Source organism: Oncorhynchus tshawytscha, linkage group LG25, assembly GCF_018296145.1.
Source record: "Oncorhynchus tshawytscha isolate Ot180627B linkage group LG25, Otsh_v2.0, whole genome shotgun sequence".
Classification (NCBI taxonomy): Eukaryota; Metazoa; Chordata; class Actinopteri; order Salmoniformes; family Salmonidae; genus Oncorhynchus; species Oncorhynchus tshawytscha.
The window spans coordinates 3,127,639-3,145,483 of NC_056453.1; the positions used below are offsets into that span (position 1 = coordinate 3,127,639).

A 17,845-nucleotide genomic window follows, 5' to 3' on the forward strand; every position below is an offset into this window, starting at 1 on the left:
ACCATTAGCCCAGGGCTGAGAGAAATGGATAATGATTGAGGAATGGTACCATTAGCCCAGGGCTGAGAGAAATGGATAATGATTGAGGAATGGTACCATTAGCCCAGGGCTGAGAGAAATGGATAATGATTGAGGAATGGTACCATTAGCTCAGGGCTGAGAGAAATGGATAATGATTGTTAATAAACATTGTTGATTGTTAATTGTTGAAAAAAATGATATTTATAGTGAGGTGGCAAAGAAGCACCTTTTAATAAAAAAACTACTGTCAAACCAAACAAGAAGTCCCACTTCACATGAAAAATCTGACTGGATGAGAGAGGGGGTTTTGGTTTGTTTGTTTGAGGGAGTTTAACACAATTCGAGTGAGAAAATAGCTGTTTTATAGTCTCCTAAAGCATATACCAAAAATTCTTTACCATACATATACACATATTCCGCCCCATACATATACACATATTCCGCCCCATACCTCAGGGGTTGTCATTAGGCTGAAACAAAATCCAGATTGTGGCTTTAAATCACATGCACAACACCATGGAGTCAGAGGCCAAAGCAAATATCTGTGAGACGACTATTGGCTGAAACGGATGCCTGGGTTGAGGCTCAGATGTCATATATAAATGAAGGAGATGGTTGCTTTTGAACCATACATTCAAGTAGTCAGAGAGGTAAGAGTTCCCTTTCCTCTGTATAAAAACCTTTATGGACTTTTCTTGACATTTAAGAATATTGAAGGTACTTTAAAGTCTTCTCAAACTTAGTACATTTTTTTGAAAAATGTTTGATACAGCATGTGAACTTTTAGTCTTGTTTTAGTGTTGTTAAGTATTGCTATTTTGTAAATGTTTTGAAGAATGTGGCTTTGAAATAGCTTAATACTACTTTATCTTATCATAATCCATCAAATGTATGTTGTAATGTTCATGTCTGTTAAGCATATTGCATGTATGTATGTATGTATGTATGTATGTATGTATGCATGTATGTATGTATGTATGTATGTATGTATGTATGTATGTATGTATGTATGTATGTATGTATGTATGTATGTATGTATGTATGTATGTATGTATGTATGTATGTATGTATGTATGTATGTATGTATGTATGTATGTATGTATGTATGTTCACAAAAAAATGGATGTTTAGGGCTATTTGCGATTGGAATATATGTGACATCTCCTTATCTCCTTTCAGATGCAAGTCTTATCAAATGTTGGCTAAACAATTGTATTATTATAGACGTGACTTTAGCAATGCATGTTGAAGAGAGTTTTTCGCCCTTATAATTTCTCAGTCAATATTCCATATTACGGAACGTAATGTGGCACAGCGGTTGAGAGCTCAATTCCACGGCAAGCTGATGGTGCCGAGATCCACTCTCTCATTTTCTGTCTTGAAGGATGTGTAGAAAATATCTACAATGACATTTAAGAAAATCCACTAAATTGTCAAAAGTGACACTCAAATGACAGAAAAAGATTACATAACAGAAGTGCCTTGCTTTTGAATATCTGAGAAAGGTGTTGTTGATGTAATTAAAAACAATATTTTTTTTCTGTTATCATTTACAGCAAAGAATGAAGGTAAGCTAACTAAATTACATTGGGGCTAACAGGCTAACACTTCATTTTTGTTGAAGGAGAAACAGAAAAAGACAGACAGAGTTAGGATTACAGATCATACAGTCTCATTCAAATTGAGAAATGAGGCGTACCTTCATTGGAAATCTAAAAGGTCTATGTACCAAGCTGTGAAGCAAAACTGACACCTAGCCACTCTCTCCTAGCAACAGTAATCAAATCAAATCAAATTTTATTTGTCACATACACATGGTTAGCAGATGTTATCTAGATAAATGCTTGTGCTTCTAGTTCCGACAATGCAGTAATAACGAGCAAGTAATCTAACAACAATTCCAAAAAAAACTACTGTCATACACAGTGTAAATAAAGAATATGTACATTTGAATGAGTGATGGTACAGAGCAGCATTACAGTAGATGATATGAACAGTATATACATATGAGATAAGTATGTAAACCAAGTGGCATAGTTAAAGTGGCTAGTGATACATGTATTACATGTTGCAGACGATGATATAGAGTACAGTATCAACGTATGCATATGAGATGAACAATGTAGGGTAAGTAACATTATATAAGGTAGCATTGTCTAAAGTGGCTAGTGATATATTTACATCATTTCCCATCAATTCCCATGATTAAAGTGGCTGGAGTAGAGTCAGTGTCATTGACAGTGTGTTGGCAGTAGCCACTCAATGTTAGTGGTGGCTGTTTAACAGTCTGATGGCCTTGAGATAGAAGCTGTTTTTCAGTCTCTCGGTCCCAGCTTTGATGCACCTGTACTGACCTCGCCTTCTGGATGGCAGCGGGGTGAACAGGCTTGAAGTGGCTCGGGTGGTTGATGTCCTTGATGATCTTTATGGCCTTCCTGTAGCATCGGGTGGTGTAGGTGTCCTGGAGGGCAGGTAGTTTGCCCCGGTGATGCAAGTTGTGCAGACCTCACTACCCTCTGGAGAGCCTTACGGTTGAGGGCGGTGCAGTTGCCATACCAGGCGGTGATACAGCCCGCCAGGATGCTCTCGATTGTGCATCTGTAGAAGTTTGTGAGTGCTTTTGGTGACAAGCCGAATTTCTTCAGCCTCCTGAGGTTGAAGAGGCGCTGCTGCGCCTTCCTCACGATGCTGTCTGTGTGAGTGGACCAATTCAGTTTGTCTGTGATGTGTATGCCGAGGAACTTAAAACTTGCTACCCTCTCCACTACTGTTCCATCGATGTGGATGGGGGTGTTCCCTCTGCTGTTTCCTGAAGTCCACAATCATCTCCTTAGTTTTGTTGACGTTGAGTGTGAGGTTATTTTCCTGACACCACACTCCGAGGGCCCTCACCTCCTCCCTGTGGCCGTCTCAGGATCGTTGTTGGTGATCAAGCCTACCACTGTTGTGTATCCGCAAACTTGATGATTGAGTTGGATCTTGTCGTGTGAACAGGGAGTACAGGAGAGGGCTGAACGCACCCTTGTGGGGCCCCAGTGTTGAGGATCAGCGGGGAGGAGATGTTGTTGCCACCCTCACCACCTGGGGGCGGCCCGTCAGGAAGTCCAGTACCCAGTTGCACAGGGCGGGGTCCCCAGGGTCTCGAGCTTGATGACGAGCTTGGAGGGTACTATGGTGTTGAATGCCGAGCTGTAGTCGATGAACAGCATTCTCACATAGGTATTCTTCTTGTCCAGATGGGTTAGGGCAGTGTGCAGTGTGGTTGAGATTGCATCCACTGTGGACCTATTTGGGCGGTCCCAAATTGGAGTGGGTCAAGGGTGTCAGGTAGGGTGGAGGTGATATGGTCCTTGACTAGTCTCTCAAAGCACTTCATGATGACGGATGTGAGTGCTCAAACGTTTAGCTCAGTTACCTTAGCTTTCTTGGGAACAGGAACAATGGTGGCCCTCTTGAAGCATGTGGGAACAGCAGACTGGTATAGGGATTGATTGAATATGTCCGTTCACACCGGCCAGCTGGTCCCATGCTCTGAGGGCGCGGCTGGGGATGCTCTGGGCCTGCAGCCTTGCTTAACACGTTTAAATGTCTTACTCACTTCGGCTGCAGTGAAGGAGAGACCGCATGTTTCCGTTGCAGGCCGTGTCAGTGGCACTGTATTGTCCTCAAAGCCAAAAAGTTATTTAGTCTGCCTGGGAGCAAGACATCCTGGTCCGTGACTGGGCTGGGTTTCTTCCTGTAGTCCGTGATTGACTGTAGACCCTGCCACATACCTCTTGTGTCTGAGCCGTTGAATTGAGATTCTACTTTGTCTCTGTACTGGCGCTTAGCTTGTTTGATAGCCTTGCTGCTGCACTGTTTGTATTCAGTCATGTTACCAGACACCTTGCCCTGATTAAAAGCAGTGGTTCGTGCCTTCAGTTTCCCTGCTGCCATCAATCCACGGTTTCTGGTTAGGGAATGTTTTAATCGTTGCTATAACGACATCTTCAACCACGTTCTAATGAACTCCACACCGTATCAGCGTCCCACAATGTTGTTGTCTGACAAACCAAACATCTCCCAGTCCACGTGATGGAAGCAGTCTTGGAGTGTGGAGTCAGCTTGGTCGGACCAGCAACAGACCTCAGCGTGGGAGCTTCTTGTTTTAGTTTCTGTCTGTAGGCAGGGATCAACAAAATGGAGTCGTGGTCAGCTTTTCCGAAAGGGGGCGGGGCAGGGCCTTATATGCGTCGCGGAAGTTGGAGTAACAATGATCCAGGGTCTTTCCACCCCTGGTTGCACAATCGATATGCTGATAAAATTTAGGGAGTCTTGTTTTCAGATTAGCCTTGTTAAAATCCCCAGCTACAATGAATGCAGCCTCCGGATAAATCGTTTCCAGTTTGCAGAGAGTTAAATAAAGTTCAGCCATCGATGTGTCTGCTTGGGGGATATATACGGCTGTGATTATAATCGAAGAGAATTCTCTTGGTAGATAATGCGGTCTACATTTGATTGTGAGGAATTCTAAATCAGGTGAACAGAAGGATTTGAGTTCCTGTATGTTTCTTTCATCACACCATGTCACGTTGGCCATAAGACATACGCCCCCGCCCGTCTTCTTACCAGAAAGATGTTTGTTTCTGTCGGCGCGATGCGTGGAGAAACCCGCTGGCTGCACCGCTCGGATTGCGTCTCCAGTGAGCCATGTTTCCGTGAAGCAAAGAACGTTACAGTCTCTGATGTCCACTCTGGAATGCTACCCTTGCTCGGTTTCATCAACCTTGTTGTCAAGAGACTGGACATTGGCAAGAAGAATGCTAGGGAGTGGTGCCGATGTGCCCGTCTCCGGTCTGACCAGAAGACCGCTTCGTTTCCCTCTTTTTCTGAGTCCTGCATGTAATCCACTCGGTTACACTGGTTGTCAGAACACAGGATCTCTATTCTTGGTCGTACTGATGGTGAGTTGACGCTGATCTTATATTCAGTAGTTCTTCTCGGCTGTATGTAAAGAAACCTAAGATGACCTGGGGTACTAGTGTAAGAAATAACACGTAAAAAAACAAAAAACTGCATAGTTTCTAGAACGCGAAGCGAGGCGGCCATCTCTGTCGGCGCCGGAAGTTCACACTGCAGCTAGCTACACAAGGTTTTATCTAGATAACCTCACTTATATCCCGACCAAATTGACACTAAAAATATTTTTGTTCTCAGCCACATTCAAAATTGAATTCAAGCCAGATAGCTTACATGATTGAAATTGTATCCGTTTTGTTAGTTGATGTTGTAATGTCAGTGGTTAGGTACCGAACTAGCTTGCTAGCCAGGCTCCCGGGTTCACGTCTCGCCCGAGCAGCCCACTTACGGCATAAGTATACTAGCTGGCTAGCTAACTCATCGTATCTTGACAACATTAACCCTCTACATCATTATTTTGTTATAGTATCTCAGCCATAGTCACAATTACATTCAAGACAGATTAACTATCTAACAGGCAAGAGCTCAGATCAGCTACAAACATTACATTTGTTGAATCTAACCAACCTCTCCACCTTACATAGCTAGCTAGTTAGCTACAATAGCTAATTAAAACAATTGTCTGAAATGACATAACAGCATAATGCCATGACAGTTTTATCAAGCATAAGTAGAACGTTATGGCTATGTCTTACCTTGATTGTCGCAGTATTTGTTACTCTTTGGCCAGGATCGAGTTTGGGAAACATGTTGTATAAGATGACTCTTGATCTTGTGTCGAGTCTGTTGATTCCATCTTCTTTTGGTCATCCTCATCGTGGTACTCGGGGGCCTCATCGGTGTCACACTTTTTCCCCAGCCACAGCTGACACACCTGATTCAACTAGTGTTGATGCAAACCAGTATGTATATCTTCCTCCACTGTCCCTGTCCCACACGGGTCTCAAACCAGTATCTCTTCCTCCACTGTCCCACACTGGTCTCAAACCAGTATCTCTTCCTCCACTGTCCCTGTCCCACACGGGTCTCAAACCAGTATCTCTTCCTCCACTGTCCCTGTCCCTCACTGGTCTCAAACCAGTATCTCTTCCTCCACTGTCCCACACTGGTCTCAAACCAGTATCTCTTCCTCCACTGTCGTCCCACACGGGTCTCAAACCAGTATATCTTCCTCCACTGTCCCTGTCCCACACTGGTCTCAAACCAGTATATCTTCCTCCACTGTCCCACACTGGTCTCAAACCAGTATCTCTTCCTCCACTGTCCCACACTGGTCTCAAACCAGTATCTCTTCCTCCACTCCCTGTCCCACACGGGTCCAAACTGTCCCTGTCCCACACTGGTCTCAAACCAGTATCTCTTCCTCCACTGTCCCTGTCCCACACGGGTCTCAAACCAGTATATCTTCCTCCACTGTCCCACACTGGTCTCAAACCAGTATCTCTTCCTCCACTGTCCCTGTCCCACACGGGTCTCAAACCAGTATCTCTTCCTCCACTGTCCCTGTACCTCACTGGTCTCAAACCAGTATATCTTCCTCCACTGTCCCACACTGGTCTCAAACCAGTATCTCTTCCTCCACTGTCCCTGTCAAATCAAATCAAAATCAAATCAAATGTATTTATATAGCCCTTCGTACATCAGCTGATGTCACAAATTGCTGTACAGAAACCCAGCCTAAAACCCCAAACAGCAAGCAATGCAGGTGTAGAAGCACGGTGGCTAGGAAAAACTCCCTAGAAAGGCCAAAACCTAGGAAGAAACCTAGAGAGGAACCAGGCTATGTGGTGTGGCCAGTCCTCTTCTGGCTGTGCCGGGTGGAGATTATAACAGAACATGGCCAAGATGTTCAAATGTTCATAAATGACCAGCATGGTCGAATAATAATAAGGCAGAACAGTTGAAACTGGAGCAGCAGCACGGCCAGGTGGACTGGGGACAGCAAGGAGTCATCATGTCAGGTAGTCCTGAGGCATGGTCCTAGGGCTCAGGTCCTCTGAGAGAGAGAAAGAAAGAGAGAAAGAGAGAATTAGAGAGAGCACACTTAAATTCACACAGGACACCGAATAGGACAGGAGAAGTACTCCAGATATAACAAACTGACCCTAGCCCCCCGACACATAAACTACTGCAGCATAAATACTGGAGGCTGAGACAGGAGGGGTCAGGAGACACTGTGGCCCCATCCGAGGACACCCCGGACAGGGCCAAACAGGAAGGATAAAACCCCACCCACTCTGCCAAAGCACAGCCCCCACACTACTAGAGGGATATCTTCAACCACCAACTTCAACCACCAACTTACCATCCTGAGACAAGGCTGAGTATAGCCCACAAAGATCTCCGCCACGGCACAACCCAAGGGGGGGGGGGGCGCCAACCCAACCCAGACAGGATGATCACATCAGTGACCCGACCCACTCAGGTGACGCACCCCTCCCAGGGACAGTATGAGAGAGCCCCAGTAGGCCAGTGACTCAGCCCCTGTAATAGGGTTAGAGGCAGAGAAACCCAGTGGAAAGAGGGGAACCGGCCAGGCAGAGACAGCAAGGGCGGTTCGTTGCTCCAGAGCCTTTCCGTTCACCTTCCCACTCCTGGGCCAGACTACACTCAATCATATGACCCACTGAAGAGATGAGTCTTCAGTAAAGACTTAAAGGTTGAGACCGAGTTTGCGTCTCTGACATGGGTAGGCAGACCGTTTCATAAAAATGGAACAGCCTCCAGCTGTTTGCTTATAAATTCTAGGGACAATTAGGAGGCCTGCATCTTGTGACCGTAGCGTACGTGTAGGTATGTACGGCAGGACCAAATCAGAGAGATAGGTAGGAGCAAGCCCATGTAATGCTTTGTAGGTTAGCAGTAAAACCTTGAAATCATCCCTTGCTTTGACATGAAGCCAGTGTAGGGAGGCTAGCACTGGAGTAATATGATCACATTTTTTGGTTCTAGTCAGGATTTTAGCAGCCGTATTTAGCACAAACTGAAGTTTATTTAGTGCTTTATCCGGGTAGCCGGAAAGTAGACCATTGCAGTAGTCTAACCTAGAAGTGACCAAAGCATGGATTAATTTTTCTGCATAATTTTTGGACAGAAAGTTTCTGATTTTTGCAATGTTACATAGATGTAAAAAAGCTGTCCTTGAAATGGTCTTGATATGTTCTTCAAAAGAGAGATCAGGGTCCAGAGTAACGCCGAGGTCCTTCACAGTTTTATTTGAGACGACTGTACAACCATCAAGATTAATTGTCAGATTCAACAGAAGATCTCTTTGTTTCTTGGGACCTAGAACAAGCATCTCTGTTTTGTCCGAGTTTAAAAGTAGAAAGTTTGCAGCCATCCACTTCCTTATGTCTGAAACACATGCTTCTAGCGAGGGCAATTTTGGGGCTTCACCATGTTTCATTGAAATGTACAGCTGTGTGTCATCCGCATAGCAGTGAAAGTTAACATTATGTTTTCGAATGGCATCCCCAAGAGGTAAAATATATAGTGAAAACAATAGTGGTCCTAAAACGGAACCTTGAGGAACACCGAAATTTACAGTTGATTTGCCAGAGGACAAACCATTCACAGAGACAAACTGATATCTTTCCGACAGATAAGATCTAAACCAGGCCAGAACTTGTCCGTGTAGACAAATTTGGGTTTCCAATCTCTCCAAAAGAATGTGGTGATCGATGGTATCAAAAGCAACACTAAGGTCTAGGAGCACGAGGACAGATGCAGAGCCTCGGTCTGATGCCATTAAAAGGTAATTTACCACCTTCACAAGTGCAGTCGCAGTGCTATGATGGGGTCTAAAACCAGACTGAAGCATTTCGTATACATTGTTTGTCTTCAGGAAGGCAGTGAGTTGGTTTCGCAACAGCCTTGTCTAAAATTTTTGAGAGGAATGGAAGATTCGATATAGGCCGATAGTTTTTTATATTTTCTGGGTCAAGGTTTGGCTTTTTCAAGAGAGGCTTTATTACTGTCACTTTTAGTGAGTTTGGTACACATCCGGTGGATAGAGAGACGTTTATTATGTTCAACATAGGAGGGCCAAGCACAGGAAGCAGCACTTTCAGTAGTTTAGTTGGAATAGGGTCCAATATGCAGCTTGAAGGTTTAGAGGCCATGATTATTTTCATCATTGTGTCAAGAGATATAGTACTAAAACACTTGAGCGTCTCTCTTGATCCTAGGTCCTGGCAGAGTTGTGCAGACACAGGACAACTGAGCTTTGAAGGAATACGCAGATTTAAAGAGGAGTCTGTAATTTGCTTTCTAATAATCATGATATTTTCCTCAAAGAAGTTCATGAATTTATCACTGCTAAAGTGAAAGCCATCCTCTCTTGGGGAATGCTGCTTTTTAGTTAGCTATGCGACAGTATCAAAAAGGAATTTCCCACACTGGTCTCAAACCAGTATATCTTCCTCCACTGTCCCTGTCCCACACTGGTCTCAAACCACTATATCTTCCTCCACTGTCCCTGTCCCACACTGGGCACAAACCAGCGATCCTCTACTTGCAAACAAACAACTGTCCTCCTTGACAACATATCAACAGTCTGAAACACCCAAAAGGTACCAATTGGATGGCTCCATCCACAACATTTCAAGCTAAGCTGTGGAGTGATTTTACAGCAAGTTCTTAACCGGATTAAGCGTTTGTATATGATCATGTATAAGTGTATGTATGTGATTCCTCTTGTGACCCACCTGCCCTCGACACTACTCATTCACTCTCTTAGACCATGGTACTGTACTCCTCAGTCTTGCCTTCATCGCTCTTCAGTGAGATGAGGTGGTACTGGGGGGTTGCTTTCTCTCGGTCTCATTCATCCAAGGCATGCTAGATGGGAAGGAGACAAAAATTGACATGGTCTTATCATTAGGGTATACCAGTATAAATACAGGTATTCTGGTTGGAAATGGGGTAGTCTTGTCATTCTTCAGCAACATTGTACAGTAATGACTGTGCAGGTGCCTTATTTTGCACAGGAGGGACCTCCTTTTTGTCTTTGCAAACAAATTGTGCGCTAATGACAGTGAAGTTAAGAAATTGTCCAAGGTGACATTTCTCCCCTTGCCAACATCGCTCACCTCCTGCCCGATGTAGATATTTCCCAGATATTGAAAGCAGTGCAGCGTGTACAGTTATGCACACTCTCACTGTGTAACCTACACCAAGTTGGCCAGAGGAGACTGATGAGGCTGCATTGATTCAGTGGAGTGATATAGGGTACATACCATTTTAAGATTATAACTATTATTTGTTTAATTTATTTTTTATTTCACAAGGTAGGCCAGTTGAGAACAAGTTCTCATTTACAACTGCGGCGTGGCCAAGATAAAGCAAATAACACAGAGTTGCGCTTGGAATAAACAAACGTACAGTCAATAACACAAAATAAAAAATCAAATAGCTACAATACAAACAGATTGTCAAACCTAGCCACCATGCATTTAATGCTGTAGTATGAATCCGCAGGTAGCTAAAGCTAACCAACTAGGATCAATGTTAGCTAGCTAGCTAACATTAGGCTATAACTAGCAATGTAAATGGCTTTCTGAGATACAAATAATATTAATACACAGATCATACATGTAACGTTATCTAGCGAGCCAGCAATCTAACGTTAGCCAGGTAGCTAACAGTGTGCTTTAACTTACGATGAAAAAAACTTTCTGACAATATTTGAAACGTATATTATCTGAAAATGTAGCTAGACTCTTACCATTATTCATGGATGAACACTTTATGGCAGCGTGTCTTTTCCATTTTGATTATAGCTAGCTACAGCTTATTTGGCCCGTTGTGTCAAGTCACTCCAGTTTACACTGACCATGTGCAGAAAGTAGTCAATCACAACCATTTGCCACCAATTTTTGTCGATAGCGCCTTGCTAAATTCAGGGGAGCAATGTTGTTGAGAGCCGTAGCAACACTTTTGCAGTTCTCTAGGGCTTATGTTATATTTGACAAAAAAGCTGCAGTAGCAAGGATAATCTACCCATACTGAGCAGCTTATGTTATAGACAGACGCGTGCTGAATGGCAGTTCAATTCATACTCATCTCTCGGCATGTCCAGCACACTCATTATCTGAGCCAATGATGGCTAGCGGGAAGGTTCCTGTCTTTTTCCGTGGCTAAACCAACTAGGCTAATAATTTAACAATTGTATTCATATTTACAGATGGCATACAAGTTTGTTATTAAGGCACATGAAAAAAAAAAACATTTTGATAAAACATTTAAAAATTATGTTCAAATGCCTCTCCTGTGAAGTAGTGATGTTAGATTACTTGCTCGTTATTACTGCATTGTCGGAACTAGAAGCACAAGCATTTCGCTACACTCGCATTAACATCTGCTAACCATGTGTATGTGACAAATAAAATTTGATTTGATTTGATTTGTGCGACATGTGCCTAGCTTCTTGAAACGAGTCACATATTCAGAGGCTAAACAGTGTTTGTTAAAAAATTACATTGTTTTCAAACAGTTGAGTTGAACAAATAAATAGGTGGGGTTCTGATGGTAATGACAATTGGACTAAGCTCATGATTTTCTTCAAGAATCAATGGGTGTTTTATTTAAATAATTTAAAAGTAAAACATTTTATGAAGCAATCACAGATGGACCCTTTCAATCAGAGCCACCGGAAACATGTTGCAAGACCGCATTTGCCCAATACTTCTCACCACTTTCAAAGAAAGCAGCAGCAGCAGCAGCAACCGGGCCAGTTCTCAGTGCATTTCTGCGGTCCAGTTCAACATTTACCTGCTCTGTCGCAGTCTACTATAGAAAACCACTGAAGACTACATGCAGAAGCGCTGTGCTATTTGTATTTGAGAAATATGATTGGCTATTCATTTAAGCACCACTACACCCCCACGAGTGACTTCTCGAGCACTCGAGCAGTACAGAAGTTGATACGTTCACAAAGCACATGCAAGCTGTCCTGAGCAAAAAGAAGCACCCATCAATCTGCTCGCTGAGCTTTTTTTTATTTTGGGGAAAGTAATTTACAAAAGTAAACCTTCAATAGTGAACATACTAGCAATGTGCTGGCTACTGTTGATAGTCGACAAAAAGAAAGCCACAACAATACACTGTAGCATTTGTCTTGTCTAAACTGTAGCCAGGTCATATTCTCTTAAAGGAGTAGTGTCCTATTTTGAGATGTATTATCTAAATGACATAATTTAGAAACAAGAATAAAAGCAATTAATTAAACAATTAATAAAATGCAATTCTAAAGAATAGAGTAACGACTTACATTGCTAAATTATATTAAACAGCTTCATAATAACCAAAGGTGGCAGCAGGTTAGAGCATTGGGCCAGTAACCGAAAGGTTACTTGTTTGAATCCACTAGCCAACAAGGTGAGAACTCTGTTGATGTACCCTTGAGCAAGGCACTTAACTCTAATTGCTCCAGGGTTGCCGTTAATAATGGCAGACACTGGCTGTGACCCCACTCTCCGATGGTGTCTCATGGAGAGTTGTGAAATGCAAAAAACACATTTCCAATTCACACATGCGTATTAATGCACACTTGTGCATGTGTGAAGTAGGACAAATATAAGCACCCACCAAATTATTTGTATTTATTCATTATAAATATAGACTGTTAATAGCTGCATATAGAGAGAAAGCATGCCAGCCTAGAGGCCCTGCATGACCCCAATGCATTGAAAACTATACCATGTCCTTGCCAGTAGAAATTCTGTTCGGGCCATTAGATTTTTGTCCAACTGGTCCGGCCATGACAGTAAGAAAAACAATTAGCGTTGGACCCTGTCCTAGCCTACGAATAGGACCCAAAGTTTTACCTGACCAGGTGATGAAATCAGGAAAAACTCCAGGCCCCAGAAAGACATGTACAACTTTTGCCACACCACTTTTGAACCTGTGGTGCCACCTCAGCTTTAAGTACGATAATTTATAAATGTCTCTAGCATAACTGTCTTACCCAATCATAACTCTAAATATAAGGTTGCATTACTCCATTCTTTATAACGGAAACATGAAAAATGTCAAATAAGTTCAAACGGTGTCCACTACCTTGTCTATTTCCCACCCGAGTAAGCTTATGTTTTAAGCGAGGTCAAATATAGGGTTAAAGAGCGGTTTCGAGGACACAGATTACACCTCGTATATAATCTTGTTTTTTAATCGATGACTAGGCTTAATCTTTGTCCGGGCAAACCTCCCCATAATGTTTAAAACACGTTTACATTATTAGGGTAAACCTACTCTAAGAGTAAGTATTAGACTGTTTGAGAGGTTGGAACCCTAATCCACCCATCCAATGTGCACATCTGTTAGTGAAGTACAGTAGATCAATAAAGCTGCAGTACTCTAGCAGTCGTCAAGCTGCTGATGCTGAAAAGCCTTGGTGCATAGGTCAAATGAGCTTTTACATGCCTTGTCTTTTTCAGCTTCAGACAATAGCTAATATTTAACTTAAGACATATGTTTTGGTATTATTATAATACATAAGGAAAGAATGTGTAGCAACAGTGGGCTGAAATCATTTTTGCTATATTTAAAATTCTGAAATCTTTGTCTAACAATAACTATACGTTTCTGCTTGATTTAGGTCGATACAATGGCATCCATGACACTTGCTTTAACAGTGCTTGTTGCAGTATTCTGTGGTGAGTTGAAAGTGATCCATGAAAACATTCTACATATTATTCTAGATTGGTTGTAGTAGAATAGCATTGTTATTGGGAATGGGTCAACTGATATCAGAGCAATCAGTACACTTTCGACTGCATCTTTAACATGAATATGCTATATAAATGTTATACTTTAAGATCGTACCTCTCTTAAAAACCTCTTAATAACTAATTACCTTTGTTAAAGAATTATTTCTGTTTATTCCATGTTGGCAGTACCACACAAAACAATTCAGTTCAGGATTACCAGAGACACAAATGTCTCACCTTTTGACAATGTCTCTCTTTATGACCTGTGTTGTTCTCTCCTTGAATATGTATTTCCTCAGGGACAGGGACTTGCTAAATCTAGCCCATAAAGATTTTATAGAACAAAAGCTGATAATATTTTTCACAAATACAGAAAATAACATTCACATTGTTTCTCCAACTCAGCTACTGTGGCACTGAAGTGTCACAAATGTACTACCATCAATCCAGACCATCCAACCTGCACCCAGACTGACATAACCGAGGTGGAGTGTGGTGTCAGTTTCACCCACTGTGCAAGAATTGTTTTCCACAAACCAGCCTGTAAGTGAACAAATTATTAAGACTTGCAAGCAAACCAATTGATTTTGATGGAATTCTTCTTTCGTTCTTCCTTTCTTATTATTCTTCCACCTTTGTCGCAATATATCAGTGCACAACTGATCAAATAAATATCAACACCGCTACCCAGACACCAAAAACAACACAGATTGGCCAATAGTTGGGGCTGTAATAAACATTCAGAGTCTAAGGCTCAGCCCCGCCGCCGCATTTGACTGATATTGCATTCGGAAAGTACTCAGACCCCTTGACTTTTTCCATATTTTGTTACGTTACAGCTTTATTCTAAAATTGATTAAATAAACACTTTTCTTCATTAAGCTACACACAATACCCAATAATGACAAAGCAAAAACAGGTTTAAAAAAACAGAAATACCTTATTTACATAAGTATTCAGACCCTTTGCTATGAGACTCGAAACAGGTGCATCCTGTTTCCATTGATCATCCTTGAGATGTTTCTACAACTTTATTGGAGTCCACCTGTGGTAAATTCAATTGATTGGAGATGATTTGGAAAGGCACACACCTGTCTATATAATGTCAAACAGTTGACAGTGCATGTCAGAGCAAAAACCAAGCCATGAGATCGAAGGAAATGTCAATGGGCTCCGAGACAGGATTGTGTCAAGGCACAGATCTAGGGAAGGGTACCAATACATTTCTGCAGTTTTGAAGGTCCCCAAGAACACAGTGGCCTCCATCATTCTTAAAATGGAAGAACTTTGGAACCACCAAGACTCTTCCTAGAGCTGGAAGCCCCGGCCAAACTGAGCAATTGGGGGAGAAGGGCCTTGTTCAGGGAGGTGACCAAGAACCCAATGGCCACTCTGATAGAGCTCCAAACTTCCTCTGTGGAGATGGAAGAACCTTAAAGAAGGACAACCGTCTCTGCAGAACTCCACCAATCAGGGTTTTAGGGTAGAGTGGCCAGTCGGAAGCCACTCCTGAGTAAAAGACACATGACAGCCCGCTTGGAGTTTGGATTGAACTCTTTGGCCTGAATGCAAATGTCACGTCTGGAGCAAACCTGGCACCATCCCAATAGTGAAGCATGGTGGTGGTAGCATCACGCTGTGGGGATGCTTTTCTGTGGCATGGACTGGGAGACTAGTCAGGATTGAGGCAAAGATGAACAGAGCAAAGTACAGTGAGATCCTTGATGAAAACCTGCTCCAGAGTGCTCAGGACCTCAGAGTGGGGCAGAGTTTCACCTTCTAACAGGACACTGACCCTAAGCACACAGCCAAGACAATGCAGGAGTGGCTTCGGGACAAGTCTCAGAATGTCCTTGAGTGGCCCAGCCAGAGCACGGACTTGAACCCGATCGAACATCTCTTGAGAGACCTGAAAATAGTTGTGCAGCAACACTCCCCATCCAACCTGACAGAGCTTGAGAGGATCTGCAGAGAAGAATGGGAGAAACTCCTCAAATACAGGTGTACCAACCTTGTAGCGTCATACCCAAGAAGACTCGATGCTGTAATCGCTGCCAAAGGTGCTTCACCAAAGTACTGAGTAAAGGGTCTGAATACTGATCTAATTGTGATATTTTTTTTTATACATTCGAATAAAATTCTAAAAACCTGTTTTTGCTTTGTTATTATGGGGAACTGTGTGTAGATTGATGAGGGGAAAAAACTATTTCATCAATTTTAGAATCGGGCTTTAACAACATAATGTGGAAAATGTCAAAGGGTATGAGTAATTTCTGAATGCACTGTATAACACTCAGAACACTTTTTACATTAACAACGAGATTTTAACACACATTTGCTGTGTAGGAAGGTGTATGCCGACTGAAGCAGGTCTTGATATCTTTAAAAAAAAACATGGAAACAGCAAGCAATTCAGTTTGTGAACCTCAAAACTGTTAGCATTTATTTGAATGCTAAAAAGATATCAGCTCCGAAGCCCTGTTACACATACAACAACAAAACTTGATATATGAGTGTTTTAGCTTAAGGAACACATTTGCATCATATACCTATGATTTCCTTCATATTGGATTTTCCTTCATATTAGATTTATTTTATCAAATCTCCAAAAATGGTGTTCTCATGAACAGTACATCTGATTGACTTGAAACTCAGAAAGTATGTTCATCATGTCAGCCTCCACTAAGTCCAAATGTGGAAGAGAAAATGGTAACCTTGTAAAAAATATATATAGCATCCGAAATCAAACTGTAATAGCTTCACTTCTCTTCACTTGATCAACTTGAAACTCACATGTAGTGTTTTGAATTGTTACAAGAACACAAGCGAGGAGGATGTATAGTACTTCCATGCAACTGTTTATTTCAGCCTGCTCATAAGCCAGCACCCCGTTTGTAGCTATATTTCATTTTGCTTTAGTAATTCTAGCACATTACACTGCATCTATTGGTAGTCAAAATACTATATGATGCCACAAATGTAAAAATCGAAACACAACTGGAGCCAGTTTGGAGTCAGGAAGTAAGAGGCGGTAGCTAACTAACTGTATGTAGCTCTGTTAACTGTGGGGCATAATAATTATCTTATTTGAAGTTTTTTTTCAATTGTTTATCAATTACTTAAAGGGGCAATCTGCAGTTGCTACATCCATTTTTGGACTAATACATTTATGATATGTACCCATTTATTCTCAAAGAATATAATTTATAAATGCCTCATGAGCTTAGTTTAACTGTTGAACCCCATCAAAACTAAAAAATATAAGCTTATTTTTACTCCAGTGATTGCAAACAAACACCATAAAGCCTCAAAACATGGTTAATAATTTTAATATCATGGATGGTCAGTCCTTGCATCCATAACTCTGTCTATGAAGTTGAGAGTGGTTAGATTTCTCCAGCCCAATCTCTAGGCTTTTTACTGAAACAGGGGAGTAGAGAACGCTTTGTTACAGTTTCAACTGCTGATTTCTGCTTTAACTGATGCACCTACTTTCCTATCAACAATTTCCTCCTATTGTTGAGTATTTTTGATTGTGTATCTATTTGTTATGACATTGTACAGAACGATTGGGCATTTGTATATTTCTCCACTAGGGCCCCCATTAATGTGTGTGCCTTCAATTTCAGATGGTGAGGTGAGAAAATGTGCTACTGAAAATGAATGTAATGTCAAGTCACAAAGAAGTGTGGTGACGGAATGCTGCACAACTGATCTCTGCAACTGACCCAAGCTGGGAGAACCTGACTCACGCCTGCAAATGGAGTAATATCAGCAAGGAACAATTTTGTAATTGAATCAACATACTGAAAACAATTTTGGTTTCAATTAATAGCTAAAAATGATTACGTTATCACATTTCGTACCTTCCCCTGTAGTCAAATGAAAAAAAATGTATGTCATTTCTCCAATTTCTGAAATGCTGTTAAAATATTATTTTCATATCATAAGCTTTGTGGACTGATTATTATAGGAATGTCTGGTAGGACCTGTGGTCAAAGTTGAAGATTAGTGAATAGAATTGTAGACAATTTTCATACACCTCCTGACATCATTTCCCAAGCCTTCACCCAAAAGGACCAATGCAAAGAAAAGCCCTCCGTTCATGTGTGTTTTCACTAGCGCCCCATTGTGTACATTTTATAATGGTGCGAAAA

The 17,845-nt window shown here is 41.8% G+C and overlaps 1 protein-coding gene across 1 annotated transcript; it reads left to right on the plus strand.

Moving 5' to 3' along the window:
• Window positions 1-608: 608 nt before the first annotated feature.
• LOC112223957 (lymphocyte antigen 6D-like) lies at window positions 609-17,635 on the plus strand. The gene is made up of 5 exons (XM_024387255.2): window positions 609-671; window positions 1,578-1,589; window positions 13,577-13,634; window positions 14,094-14,231; window positions 17,318-17,635. The coding sequence occupies exons 1-5, from the start codon at window positions 624-626 to the stop codon at window positions 17,413-17,415; spliced, it is 354 nt and encodes a 117-aa protein (XP_024243023.1). The 5' UTR covers window positions 609-623; the 3' UTR covers window positions 17,416-17,635.
• Window positions 17,636-17,845: the final 210 nt, after the last annotated feature.